The following is a 15,447-nucleotide window of genomic DNA, read 5'->3' on the forward strand; positions in this document are numbered from 1 at the left end:
GAAGGAGCGGAAGCCGGAGCCGGCCAAGCCGGCCAGTAGACTATAGGGTCTTATATGTAAAGTGCCGGTGCCTATATAAGCCGCACTACCCCCTCTCGTGCAGGGGATCGATCATTCTCACTTCACTTCCACCCTTAGCGCTGCCCTGTGAGAGAGACTCTTGTCTTCCTTAGCCTCCCAGGAGCAGCCGGATACAGCTCTAGGAGCAACATTGTATTGTGTGATCATCATATACATCCCTAGCAGGAGTAGAGGTGTTACCTCCATCGGAGGGCCTCGAACCTGGGTACGTCGCCGTGTCGCTCGTCCCCATACCCGCATCCGGATACCGCCGTGAGATCTCTTAGGAACCACCTTCGTTAGCCACCCTATGGCATATGCCGTGACGATACCACGACATTTGATCAAGTTCAAGGAGCTGGAGTCTTCTCGAAGATAGATTTAAGGTCAAGATACCATCAAATCAAGATCAAGAAGGAGGATGTCCCAAAAATAGCATTCGTGTCAAGGTATGTACACCATGAATACTTGGTTGTACCATTTGGACTAACAAATGCACCTGCAATTTTCATGAATTTGATGAACAAGATATTCATGAAGTACTTGGACAAGTTTGTGATAGTGTTCATAGATGATATTCTAATCTATTCCAAAGATAAAGAAGAACATGCCAAGCATTTGAAGATAGTTCTGTAAACTTTGAGAGAACATCAGCTATATGCGAAGTTCAGCAAGTGCAAATTTTGGTTAGATAGTGTTGAATTTCTTGGACATGTCATAACCAAAGAAGGCATAGCGGTGAATCCAAGCAAGGTTCAGTCAGTATTGGAATGGAAATCACCCAAAAATGCTAAGGAGATACGAGGATTCCTTGGTATGGCAGGCTATTATCGGAGATTCATAGAAGGATTTTCGAAGATTGCAGGACCAATGACCAAGTTACTCAAGAAAAATACTCCATTTGAGTGGACTGATGAGTGTGAAGCCAGCTTCCAAACACTCAAAGATAAGTTAACCACAGCACCGGTGTTAGCAGTTCCTGAACCTGGAAAGGATTACACGGTGTATTGTGAGGCTTCCAAGAATGGACTTGGATGTGTTCTTATGCAAGATCGGAAGGTAATAGCTTATGGATCAAGATAGTTGAAACCACATGAACACAATTACCCAGTACATGATCTAGAATTAGCGGCAGTTGTGTATGCTTTGAAGAGTTGGAGACAATTTCTATATGGATCCAAGTGTGAGTTATACACCGATCATAAAAGTTTGAAATATTTCTTCACTCAGAAGGAATTAAACATGAGACAGAAGAGATGGTTAGAGTTGATTAAGTATTATGACCTTACAATCAACTATACACCAGGCAAGGCTAATGTAGTAGCAGATGCCTTAAGCAGGAAGAGTACGGAAAATCAACCTACGGAATGGGAGATTCCAAAGGAACTTTGGAAAGAGCTAGAGGACACTCAGATTTTGTTTATTCAAGGTGCTGTTAAGGGAAGTGTAGCAACCATGAGGATTATGGATGAGATGTATTCAGACTTGAAGTATGAGATTATCCGGAAACAAGCGGATGATTTGTTCATCCAAGAAGAAATAAAAAGGATTGGAGAAGGAAGACCATCAGAATTCAATCGAGGGGAGTTTGATTCACTATACTTCCAGAAAAGGATATGTGTACCGGATGATCTAGAAGTGAAGTCAATCATATTAAAAGAAGCACATGAAACCCCTTATTCAATACATCCGGGAAGTACTAAGATGTATATGGATTTGAAGGAGATGTTCTGGTGGAACAACATGAAAAGAGAGATAGCACAATATGTCTCTGAATGCCATACATGTCAGCGAGTGAAGGCAGAACATCAAAGTCCTGTTGGATTACTCAAACCACTAGAGATACCGGAGTGGAAATGGGATGAAATCGGAATGGATTTTGTTACTGGTCTACCAATGACTAGTAAGAGGATGGATATGATATGGGTAATAGTGGATAGACTTACCAAGAGTGCTCATTTCATAGCCGTAAATACAAAGGATACTGCGGAGAAGCTTGTGGATATATATGTGAAGGAGATTGTTAGCAAGCATGGAGTACCAAAGAAGATAGTCTCAGATAGAGGTTCAATTTTCACATCAGCGTTTTGGAAACAACTCCAAGAAGCTTTGGGATCCAAGTTGGATTTCAATACCGCATATCATCCACAAACCGGAGGACAAACTGAAAGAACCAATCAGATACTTGAAGACATGCTTAGAGCTTGTGCTCTGAACTTTGGAGGCTCATGGGAGGACCATTTACCTTTGGCGGAATTGTCATATAACAATAGTTATCAGAGTAGCATCCAGATGGCACCGTACGAAGCACTGTACGGAAGGAAGTGTAGATCACCAATTTTTTGGTTTGAAACCGGAGAGAACAAGGAGTTTACACCGGACTACATCAAGGAGAGACAAGAAGTCATCGAGGTGATCCGGGAAAGACTCAAAATAGCTCAAAGTCGTCAAAAGAGTTATGCCGACCTAAGAAGAAGAGATTGGGAACCGAAAGTAGGAGACATGGTATATTTAAAGGTTAGCCCAATGAAAGGACTTAAGAGGTTCGGAGTGGAAGGAAAGTTAAGTCCTCGATATATAGGACCATTTAAGATACTCAGTCAGAATCGAGGAACAGCTTTTGAGTTGGAATTACCGGCGCAACTAAGTCAAGTTCACAATGTATTTCATGTATCACAACTCAAAGTGTTTGAAGGCACCGGATGATCCCATCACATATGAAGAAATAGAATTGCAATCTGATCTAACTTATGTGGAAAGACCTGAAAGTATCTTAGAAGTACAATGGAAGAAATTAAGGAACAGAGCAATCAAATACTGCAAAGTTCAATGGCAACATCATCTTGAGCGAGAAGCAACTTGGGAGACGGAAGAAGAACTCAGGAAGTCTTACCCCGAGATGTTCAGGTACCAATCTTAACTTCGGGACGAAGTTTCTGTTAAGGGGGAGAGGCTGTAATAACCCAGAACATAGGAACAACGAAGGGTAGATTTAGAAATGGGATGTGCATTTCATTGCAAAATGGGGGAAATTTTCGTGCCTTATTGCAACTAAACCTAAGAGGGATCGAGGTTCTCTCTCATTTTGCACTTAGGGTTAGGCAATGTGAGTTAGGGAAATTTCGACATGATCTCTTTTTTATCTTGTTGATTTGGGGAATGATTTCATTTGACAAGTTATAACACATTAAACAATAAGCAATAAGCACTATGAATATTGAATTCACAATTCAAATACAACATATGAATTCAAATGACTTTGAGTTTCAAATTGAATATTAAATACAATATTTAATCAAGAATATAAACATTACATAAATCAAAAGCTCATAAACAAAAACTTGAGCTTTATTGATACACAACACAAATTACATTGTATTTACAATATTCTTGATTACAAGAATTGATGAATAATAAACAGAAATGAAAAAGGAAAAAATACAATATTGTCCTAAACTAAAAACTAGACTAAATGCCTTGAAGAATATCTTCTGGTCATATTCAACTTCAAACCTGCAAAATAGAATCACAAGTGCTAGCCAGAATGTTAAGTGTTAGAAATTCAGTTTGGACAGAGTAAACAGAATTCAGTTTGAATGAGTACATCCTTGCACACTTGTGCTTGTCCAAAGCCTGGACAGCACAAGATAGGATCAAGCAGACCAAGACTGAGCACTACAGAGGGCTCAAGTTTCAGCATATGAGAGCTTGAGCTGGGCAAGCCACAGAAAGGCCATGAATCAGCTTAGTCACAAAGCAAGCCAGGCTTGTGTGTCAAGGCCAGGGAAGAAGTAGGGCTCATATAAAAGCAGCACAAACCCTAGAAACTGTAGCAGTCGACCAGATAAGAAATTCACCAGGTAAGGGTGAAGCTAGAGCAACACAGAGTTCATCCAGTTCTTGCTCAAGAACAGAACCAACACACACAAACCCTCAGCCACCAGAAATCATGGTGACCTAGAAGATCAACCAGGACTGGAGGTGAAGGGCTGTGAACAAACCACAAGTCTGCATCAACACAAAATCTCATTCTAGGAGATGGAACAAGGTATACCAAGTTCCTGGAAAAGATCCAATGGATCTAATCCATAAATCATGCATGACACAGTCATGGGATTGAGCAGATGCTCAACAGGGTGAATCATCACTTGGTTTTCACCAAGGATCACTGCTAGTCTAAAAAGCCACTAAAATAGAAATCATCCAGATACAGATCTTGTGCACAGAAGCAAGATCTTATGCACAGATAGCACCAGTAGATGTATTGCAATAATTATCAGCTAGTGAAGACTACACAGCAAATCCTAAGCACATAACCATCAGGAAAACCCTAGATTTCATCATAGGCAAGCATATTGGCATTCATAGTTAGTATGATTCCCAAACATGCAAGCAAAGTTGAGTAGCCCACAAGATCCAACCAAACAGGTGAGCAACCAATCAGTAGCAAGGCTACTGGGGTCACATCACACTTAGCATCACTAAAAGTAAAGCCAAATACAGAACATCATTATCCAGAGTTGGATTCAGATTCATTTGCTTGATAAATCATTATGAACAACAAATTCATATACAAGCAAGTAATTTAAATCATCACTGCATAAGCAGTTCATCATGAATTAATTATTCAAGCATAAATAGATCACAGATCCATGCTAGTCATTAACAGTAACATATTGTGAGGCAACACAGCACAAGTCACTGCATCATAGCCACTGGATTAAGTCCAGTGAGCTAGGATAAGCAACAGTACATGTATACAGTAAACATAGTGATGCTTGAGCATCAGCATCAACAAGGAAAATGATTCACTTAGTCACAGAATTAATCAGCAACCAAGCACTGACATTTAATTGATCAAATGGATCAATTGAATCAAGTCAAGCCACATAGATAAGCTAGTCAACAAGAAATGGTTGATCCAATGGATCATTGGCTTACACAGGAAGCACAGAAGCATCTCACAGGCATCACTGGCATTCACAAGTATCACAAATGCACAGCAGTACACCTAGACAAGCAAGTATGAATTGCCAGTAAGCATAGCAAGCCCATAAGCATGAACAGCATGGCATAGCAAGCTTGTAAGCAAGTACAGCATAGCATAGCAAGATCAGAGCATGATAGGAGCAATAGATAATCAACACATGGCATGTACAGCAAGCAAGGCAACACTGGCCAGTACCAGAAATTGGTAATTTGGCCATAACTTGCAGCAAATGGAAGCACAGGTAGCTTAGGCAGCAATGGCAAGGCTCTGTATGATCACAGGATCACCAGAGAGCAGTAGAATAGGAGGAAGAAGAAGCACAGTAGCTTGGGAGGCGCACATGCATGGAGAAGGGAAGGAGAAGGAGCAGATCACTTACATGCGCCTGGTGGCAGAGGCTATGGCATGGCGAGGCAGTGCTCGCGCGGCCATAGCAGCTGCAAGACCCAGGGTAGACCCCGGCGTTACGCCGACGAGCACGAACATCACCACAGCAGCACGGCACGGAGACGATGGCACTGGTACTGCAAGCAGCACCGCACCAGGTCGGTCTCAGGGGGCGCGCATGTCGACGGCGAGGACGAGAGATCGCCGGAGACCACCAATCGCCTGAGGCGATTCTCCAGTGGATCCAGAGAGGAGGCGATTCGCCAGGAGAGGAGGAAATCGGAGAAACCACGCGGACAGATCGATAGATCGTCTCGCGGCGGTCCAGATTAGGTAGGTGGCGAAGGTAGGGAGGCCAGGAGATGGCCGGAGCAAGGCGGCGGCCATGGCGGCGACGCCATCGCCACGGGAGTCGCGAGAGATTAGGGTTAGGGAGAGCGAGTGAGAGAGACGCGTGAGTGAGCGAGGTGGGCCGCTTCGGCGCCACCGACCCGCTATGGGGCACGCCTTAGTGGGCTGCCTCATGGGCTTAGGTTAATGGGCTTGCCCAATAGGGGCCAGGGGGTATTTTAGACTTTTCATAAATAAGAAAAATGCCAGAATTTCACCAATTTTTAGTAAATAAAATACAACTCTAAAAATCCATTAAAAATTGGATTGGTGAATGAAAAATAAATCTTAACCAGAATAAAATATGAAATAGAATTTAAGAAACAAATTCAAATTTATGAATTTGATGAATTGAAATTAATAACTTGGAATTTCAAACTATTATTTCCTTGTATTTAAAAATCAAGGAAAAATCTCAAATAAGTTCAAATACTTATTTTCAAACATTTCAAAATTAAATTCTATTATTCCAAGTCATTTCTATTGAGAAAGGTATTTTTCAAAGAAAATACTTTATTCCCTGTTTATTCCCAAAATATAGAGGCAACTCTATTATTTCAAATCATTTTTGGAATGATTAATAAATCACAAAGGTAAAATGTAATTACTTTGAATCATGTTACTTTATGTGAATTAAAGTGGTTTACACATTAAAGCAATTGCAAGTTACTGCCAAAGGCATAAATCTTAACTCAACCCTAAATTGTAATAACTCATTGGGGTAAAGGGATTCAACATAAAATAATACATCCATGATTGTATTATTTGGATTTTATAACATTGTCCTTACCGGACAATGATGCTTCTTACAGAACCCGAGGTCCAGGTTCCATCAACTGCATTGAACTGCACTATCTCGCAGTCCACAGGCAAGTTCACCCTTGCTCATGTCAACTTGATTATTTTCTATTACTTTATGCAAAGCTATATACTTATCATTCCTGCATCGCAAATAAAATGTTACTTTCCAACTATGAAGATGACTATGTGGCTGGCAATGGAACCATGGTATGTGTTGATATGGTGGAGGTTCCATTGCATGGGTTATATTAACCTATGATTAATTACCAATGTCGTCCAGTGATTCTAGCGCCGTACAAATCGCGTTAACCATGAGATCTATAATAGCTCTAGTGAAGCCAGCCGTATCTTTTCCCTTCTGCACGCCAACGGACTGGTAGAGCTGCGGGGTGTTGGAGGCACTGCCGTAGGTTGGGATAGCCTTTTAAATCCCCATCCATTAGTGATGTTGAGCTCTACGGTCTATGATGGATTGTCCAAAGTACACCGTGAGTAAAGCCGTATTATCGGGAGAAGTCTACTGGGGGTGTACGGGTGGACAAAAGGGTGGGTTTGCAGTCGCGGAGAAGGCGGTGTGGGCTTGGATCTTTATACCTGGCCTCACACCAAAGGAAGTGTGAACGGGGGCAAGTCCCTGCGGATGGCAAAAAGGGTGGGATCTCTTGTGGGAAAAGTAACGCACCTATGCAGAGGATACTGAATTGTGACTGTCACTCCCTGTTCCGGGAAGGGAACTGCGAACGCAGCAGGAAAGGAACTCCACGAAGTTCTGGTCAACCTGTGAAGACTGACGGGCATAGTTTTCATAATAAAAGCAACCTTTTGAAGAAATGATTTCAAAACATGCATTGACCTGCGATTTCCTGATCAATGGTCGTAGCTAGTGCATCAAACACCTTTTTACTCTTTTAGAACTTGCTGAGTACCTCTGTACTCACTTTCTTTCGACACCCTTGCTAGACTGTGATCCGGAAGTGGAGGCCATCAACGATGGAGCACCAGAAGGAAGCTACGAGCTGGTCTACGAGGAACCTGATCTTACCGGCGGAGTTGAAGGAGTAGACTATGGGATAGTCTACGGACCCGATGACACGGAGGTGGAGGAATAGTGATAAACCCTAGCATCATAGAGCCGAGCAACGTAGAACTTACCTAAATAAGTTGTTGAGCTCTCTTTTATATATGGTTATGAGTTGTAATCGTACTTAAGTAGTATCTTAGGGTGTTCTCATAGGACCTGTGAGAACACCAACTTGTTAAGACAATGTTTGTAATAATATATGGAGTGTTATGACCTGCAATGTTTCTGTTGTACCACTCTGAGGGATATGGCAATTTGTGAAGAAGTCCCTTCACAAAGATCATATCAACAACTTGTATACTACAACATGCAGTGGTATGCTGGGTCACCGCACTTTTCCCTATAAATAGATCACCACTCTTCAAGAGGAGGCAAGGTGGCTTCACTTGACAGCACACCCTTTTGGGACACCAAAAATACTGCACTTGATATCTCTCTATCCCTAGCGGCGTCGAATGTTAAGTGTGTCACCCTACGGGTTCGTGATTATGCGGACATGACTATGTCCATAGCCAGTGGTTAATAGAGGGATCTGGAGGTCCATATTAACCCCCACATATTCAACGATGATCTTATCTAGTGAACCACTTATGTCATTCATATATAATTCACATGCACTGCGATATCTTAGTTACCCGAGATTTGAGCATTGGTACATTCATACCTTGTTCTTATATCATTACAGGTAAGTACTCTTTTCTCATCATAATAGCGCACCCTCACGTGACCTAGTCACGTGCTTGGAAGCGATTGAGTGTGTATTACTGGGAGGGCCTAGAGAATCTTTTCGTTACTTGGAGACAAATCCCACTCTTAATAACATACAACCCAACATGCGAGATAGCTTCATAATCACCCAATTACAAAGTGAAGTTTGCAACAAGCTATGCATTCTTCCAATACCCGAGAATTGTATAATCTCATGTTCAAAGGAATAGTATAGATGACAACGGGAAATCTTCGCAATTAGAACTATGTAACGAGATCAATTGATATGGTTTGATTAGGTCAAGTCCATCATATTATTCTCCTTGATAATATGACCTCACTAATAAGTGACACTATGTCCATGCCTATGGAAACAAATAACCAACACTTATTTTATGAACTAGTATAGAGGGACACATTGTGTCCATATTCCAGGCATGTATTATGTTTTCGGATAATACAATAAGTATGGTATATAAACATTACCATGAACATGGATTGGTGATAATAAATATTCCTTTATTATTGCCTCTTGGGCACCAAATCCCTTAAGTAAGGGCATAAATATAACTTGTCTTCTGTCATGGCACATAATTTGTCACATCTTTTCTTGTAAATAGAGCACCACACTTCAACAGGAGGCAAGGTGAATTCACTTGACAGCACACGCTTTAGCTTTTGACTCAAAAGGAGGAGACATTGACGTAAATTAGGAATGGAGCGGAAGGGGAGGAGCGTAACAGTTGGAACAAATCTTTGCCTTTTGGAGCCACGTCGTGTTGATGAATTGATCCTCGAAACAGGATCCTTGAAACTATGTCATGTCAACAATGCATTCCTCTCACCAGGGACATCTTTGGACGATCTTCAGATCGAATCAAGTAGGATTAGGTGCAGCCTAACGGGGTCTAGGCAAGAAGGGAGGAACAATGAAGTCAAACACTAGAGAAAAGGAGCGCCTAGCTAGACCCCCACTAGGTGCCAGCGTGAGGAACTAACTTCCCAAATAGGGATACCTCTATATTGGTCGGCTTACCGGCAACACAGTCCTAAAAATTAGTAAAATTTTCTAACTCCGTCTCGGTTTTTCTCCCGAAAAAATCTCTTCATACATAATGTTTTTTTGTTCACTTTATTATTATTTTGCACAACCACTGTTACATTTGTTGTGCTACAATTCTTGCCTGTAAGGCATGAAAAATGTATGTTGACAACTTATTGGTACTTTTGGCATGTTATATAAGTCATTTGAAATGTATGGGCACCAACATATGTTATCTAAAAATTTGAGTTTCTCCCCTTTTTCTTGACAGGAATGACAAATGAAATTTGTGAAGTTACAATCACTTTTTTTGTTCGATAGTTTTCAAGAGTGACTTCTGAACATGTTAAATAGTTTTTGAGTCACTTATGTGATGTTGTTTAATTTGAAATTGTAGAAATATCACTATTTTTAACAATACTTGACCCTCAACTTTTCTGTAGGTTAATTATCCACTTGGATTTATATTGAATACAACTATGGCGATTCCTTCTCCTTGAGGACCAGGGGGGTTTATTGTTATTGGATGCAACCGATTGCTGATGGTTGCTCGTGATTTATTAAGCTGGTTGGTTGGTGGATTTCTAATAGGATGATATTCTCATAGCTGATTTTTGTATCGATCCTCTGTGATGCTTGAGATGTAAACCCTTATGAACTATGAATTATGCAATAAAAGGAAGAAAAAAAGTTAACTTTTGAATTTTAACCTTGGTTTGTTTTACTTTATACTCCCCATTTTCTAAAACATTTAAAGGAATAGTTCTCTCCTAAGTCAAACCACTTTAAGTTTAATCAAATTCATAGTAAAATATGTAAACACATCTAGAACACTAATTTAGTTTTATTAAATTCGTCATTAACTATATTTTCGTATCGTGTAAATATTAGAATTTTCTATAAATACGGTTAAACTTAAAAATATTTGACTTAGACAAAACTAGATTTTAATTACATATAGGAACGGATGAAGTAGTTTTTTGTGAGGGAAACAAGGGAAGTAGTTATTATTAGGAGAATTTTATTGAGCAATCGCTAGGATTTAACCCCACGGAACTAATGTGTCATGAGCCGGTCAAATTTTATAGCGATGATAATATTCAAAATGAACAACTGCCAGCTCCCAAATTTGCCATTATTTATAGGTGTGATTATTTCTCTCTAAGTACTAACTTCATTCTCAGTTTTAACTCACAAGTAGCATGAACCACGAAGAAAATCTTACGATCCGCAATATTTTTCTTAGTTGCATCCAATGCTGAGGAAATCGCTTATCGCTGTTAACTCGATCGGCTGGCGATTATCGATTATTAGGCAAATCGGTCGATTAATCGGGCGATAAATGAGATAATCGGCTAATGACCGATCGTCCTTGGCAAGTTAGTAGTGAACAACTGATAGAGTTCCCGCGTCGCTCCCGCGAGCGACCGGGAGCTCTCTGGCGGCGCCTCCCCTCGGCCCTCCCCAGCCCCCTCCCCTTCTCCTCGCCGCCGCCAGAGGGCGCCGCCGGGCAAAGCCCGTGCGGGGCCGGCGGCGGGGCCTTTTCTTCTCCCACGCGCGGCGGTGGAGGCGCGGGTCTCTGCGGTCGTGGTGGGCGTCCCGGCGACGGAGGGTGCGACGGCGCGGTCGTCTCGGCAATGGCGCGGCGGCTCCGCGTTCCAGGCGGCGTCCTCGTGGCGGCGGCTTCCCCAGATGCGGTTGTGGCGGTGGGCGGCGTGGGCTTGGGTCGGCCGGCTGGTGGATGGTGTTGGGGTCGCCGCTGACCAGACGCACCGTGTTGTGCTCGTCCGCCCATGGCAGCTTGGTGCGCCGGCGACGTTGCGGTTTGCGGGCCTGGATGGGCTTGCATGGGCCCAGATGGGCTCGAGCGGGCGACTCCCCCTCCTTGGCAGCGCTGGCTTTGCTCTGTATCTGCGTCTACGGAGGGCTGTCCCCTTGGTGGCCCTCCGGCGGCGGTGGTGGCCGGAGTGCTCCGGCGGCAGCAGCGACCCAACTACCAGGAGGCAGGAGCAGACCTTCTCGGTCTCGTTTCTGGCCGGTTTTGGGTGGCTGCTGCGGTGGCTTTTGGTGCGTTTCGCCCTTCTCCATCGACCTCTAGTTGCCTCATGTTGCGGTGGTCCAGGCCGGCTTTTGGCGCGTCTCCATCTCGCCGTTGGGCGGTCTTTGGCCCGGGTGAAAACCCTGCTCGGTTCTTCCGTTGCGGACCACGGTGACACCTGTGGGTGCCATCTCCCTCCTTGGAGGCATGGTTTTGGGTCCTGACCATTCCTACCCTCGACGCCAGGGGAAACCCTAGGTCTGTCTTGCCGGGCCGGGCAGCGGCGGCGCAGCAACGCCGTCCCCTTCTTGAAGGCGCTGTTTTGGCTGAGAGGGATGGCTCTCGGTGATGGTAGCCTCACCGGTTTCTGCTACTGCTCCAGGTGTGAGTCTCTGGAGCGCAATGTACGCAATCACCAACACGCTTGTCGACCCTTTCCCAAGTTTGGTCACACCCTGCCAATTACGCGCTTCATCTTCTAGGCGTATGATGTGGTACGTTGGTCTGGGCAGTTTGGGTAGTTTGTCGTGTTGTTGGAGTTGGTTGTGACGCGGTTTGGAGACTATGTGCCCCGCCGCCTCGCCATTCTTGGGTTGAGGTTGGGCAAGGTGTGCTTTCCGTCGGTGTTGTAGGAGTGTGTTGTAAGCCAAAAGGCATGTGTGGTGTTGTAGCCATTCTTGACGTTTCTTGTTAGCTTAATACAATGACGCGCACGCTGTTGCGGATTCTCTAAAAAAAGATAATCGGCTAATCGCGTGACCATCAAGTAGCGATTAATCGTTGAATCGAACGATTTTTTGAACAGTGGTTGCATCTCCACTTCCAACTGAAAAATCTTAATTGCAACTCTTTAGAACTGAAAATACATAGCTGTAACTTAACTTATAACTCATATGCATGAATCACGATGCAATCAAACGAACTATCCATCCCATTATTTATAGTATGTTAGGCTCATTTTTTGTGAGGTTGAATTTTTGTTTGCGCAACCGCACTTCAGTACGAGACACAAAGACGAACAATGCATCTATCATCTTCGTCTCACAATTTTGTTAGTACAACAAATTCCACAGAAAACGCAGCAAGAGGTTTGCCCTATGTCGTGCTACAGATAAACAAAAGTCACTAGAGTACATATTGAACAAGATAAGAAACAATGTAGCGACGAACCACTGTTGAATCAGTCCCTACTGTTAATGATCGGCCTCTCCGGCGCCGGCTGCGGTGAGCGGCGCGGCCTGCTGCTGGATAACGAGAATGGACACCTTGGACGCGAACTCCGCGGAGGCGAGCATGTCGCCGAGCACCCCGAGCTCCGGGCACTCGCTCCACTCCGAGAGGCCGCTGGTGAGCGCGGACCCCTCGACGTCCCTGTCCTCCCCTCGCCGTCCGACGATCAGCAGGTCGAACTTGTCGCTCATGGACCTGATAACCGACGCCGTCCCCTCGCCGTCCTCCACCGTCTTCTCCACGTACACTACCCTCTCGTCGTCCCGGTACCTCTGCCAGAACTCCTGGAGCACCTCCTCGTCCCTCACCTCGTCGCGCCCGCCCATGCCCACCCAGTTCCGCAGCTTGAACCGCACCACCGTCACCGCCGTCCCGCCGCTCTCCGGCATCCTCGCAGCGTACGACAGGGCCTCCCGGTCGTCGGGTCCACCCAGGAAGTAGAGCGCCACCCTCTGCAGCAGGTTTCTGTTGGACGCCGTCGCGCACGCCGACCCGGCCGCCAGGCCGTGGTCCACGAGGATGGCCACGGAGCAGGGCGCGTACTGGAGCACGGCACGATTAGCGGCGCGGACGGCGTTGTTGGCCGTGCTCCGTGCGCCGTCGGAGGACTTGTGGAACGGGAGGAGGATAAGGTTGGCCTTCCTGCTGTGCGCCAGCGAGCACACGTCGTGGTGCATCGAGCTGTAGGGGGACTGGGCCACGTAGGGGCTCACCGTCACCGCCCCCGGCGACACCTGCTGCTCGAAGTAGCGGAAGGCGTTCACGATGCGGTCCGATGGCGAGTTCGAGGTGGAGGAGGAGGACTTCTTGTGGGGCTTGAGCACAGAGGCGGCGCGGCCGACGAGCTCGGTGAGGTGGAGCACGATGAGGGAGACGGGGAAGTCGCGGTTGGCACCGGAGGCCTCCAGGAGGTCGATGAGCGGCGCCGCGTGGTCCTCCGTGTAGAGACAGGCCATCACCCGGAGCTCCGCGTTGGGCCGCGCGCCCTCCATTGTCCGCCGCTTGGCGCGCGCGAACCTCCCTGTCGGGTCGTAGAGGAGCTTGATGAGCGGCGTGGCCACCGCCGTGATGAGCACCATGGAGAGCGTCAGCGTCGAATAGTGCTCCGCCGAGGCCTTCATGGTGTCGCCCCAGTTGTTGATGGCGGCCACCTCCACGATGCCCCGGATATTAAGCATGAGCGCCAGCGCCGTGGCCTCGCCGATCGGCATGGCGAAGAAGAGCCCCGCGGCGATGCAGCCCACCATCTTGCCGGCGACGCAGAGCGCCACGAAGAGCTCCAGCGCGCACCATTTCTCCTCGTGGGCGCCCAGCTCCGATAAGTCGGTGCGGTAGCCGGCGAGCGCCATGTAGACGGGGAGGAAGAGCGCGATGAAGAAGGAGTCGAGCCGCTCCGTCATGGTGGCGCCGATCGGCATGCCGCCGGGGAGCGCAAGCCCCAGCATCATGGGCCCGATCATGTACTTGAACCCGATGACGTCCGTCACCAGCGCCGACAGCAGCGCCGCGATCACCACCACGACGAAGGAGCCCTCGGAGAGGAGGTCACCCGCCGGGGTGCGCTTGTAGGCGATGTACCGGCCGGCGGGGCGCGCCACGAAGGCGACGAAGAGGACGAAAGCGACGAAGGAGGCGAGGATCTTGGCCGTGAACACGGGGGACTTGGCCTGCGTGATGAGGAACGTGGCCGCGAAGCAGGCGCGGAGGAACCAGGAAGTGACGTCGGTGATGAGAGAGGCGGTGAGCGCGATGCGACCAAGCTCGGAGTTGAGGAGGTCGAGCTCGGCGAGCGCGTCGGCGATGACGGGGAAGGAGGAGAGGGAGAGGCGAACGGCGAGCTCGGTGATGAGCGAGGAGCCTCGGAGGTCGGCCGGGAGCGTGGGCTGGAGCACGTGGAACACCGGCAACGTGATGGCGAGCGGGACGACGGAGCCGGCGAGGCCGACGGCGACGGCGCGGCCGCTGGGGCGGCGGAGCAGGCTCATGTCCGTCTTGACGCCCATGGAGAACAAGAAGAGGATGAGCGCGACGAGCGAGACGCTCTCGAGGATGTAGGTGCCGCGCTCGGAGAAGAGCACGCCGCGGAGCTCGTGGTTGCGCCCGAGCACGGAGGGGCCGAGGAGGACGCCGACGAGCATGTGGGTGACGAAGCGGGACTGGCCGAGGCGGCGGAGCACGTGGTGGGCGGCGGCGGAGAGGAGGAGGATGAGGGAGACCTGGATGAGGAGGAGCGGGAGGGAGAAGCGCAGCGGCTCGTCCCCCAGGAACATGCCCTGCGAGTTCACCAGGTTGTTGTCGTAGCACGCCGCCGCCACCGGCTTCACCGTCGCCGTGGCCTCCGCCGCGGCAGCCGTCAGGTTCACGGCCGCGTCCGCGTCCATGGTTCCGTGCTTGGTGGAGCTCCGAGCCTGAGCTAGCAATGCATGCAAATGCAATGCAAGCGAGTGGTGGCGGTGGTGAGGACGACATCCGCGCGTGTCTGGTCGAGCTCGAGCAGGCGAGCGAGCTATTCTTAGCCGTGTGGACGAGAGGGAGAGTAGAGGAAGAGATTGAACTCTTCTCCTGCTCCCCAAATTCAATTCACTTCTCTCCGGTTCCCCATACACACGACAATCCACGGTTCGGCCACAGCAAATTAGCGCGAAATCATTCTTTGAATTCATTCCCAATTTCAGCCCGCCCAGCTGCTGTCAGAAATATTAAAAAAATGCAGACCCAGC

The 15,447-nt window shown here is 47.2% G+C and overlaps 1 protein-coding gene across 1 annotated transcript; it reads right to left on the minus strand.

Annotated features, from left to right (window-relative positions):
- Positions 1 to 12,514: 12,514 nt before the first annotated feature.
- LOC127300099 (cation/H(+) antiporter 15) lies at positions 12,515 to 15,390 on the minus strand. Its single transcript, XM_051330174.1, has one exon. It carries the CDS (start codon positions 15,388 to 15,390, stop codon positions 12,691 to 12,693), a length of 2,700 nt encoding a protein of 899 aa, XP_051186134.1. The 3' UTR covers positions 12,515 to 12,690.
- Between the last annotated feature and the right edge of the window lie 57 nt (positions 15,391 to 15,447).

This window comes from Lolium perenne, chromosome 5, assembly GCF_019359855.2.
Source record: "Lolium perenne isolate Kyuss_39 chromosome 5, Kyuss_2.0, whole genome shotgun sequence".
Lineage (NCBI taxonomy): Eukaryota > Viridiplantae > Streptophyta > Magnoliopsida > Poales > Poaceae > Lolium > Lolium perenne.

Coding starts and splice junctions, on each gene's coding strand:
- LOC127300099 (XM_051330174.1), bottom strand. CDS start 15,390: ATGAATTCAAAGAATGATTTCGCGCTAATTTGCTGTGGCCGAACCGTG.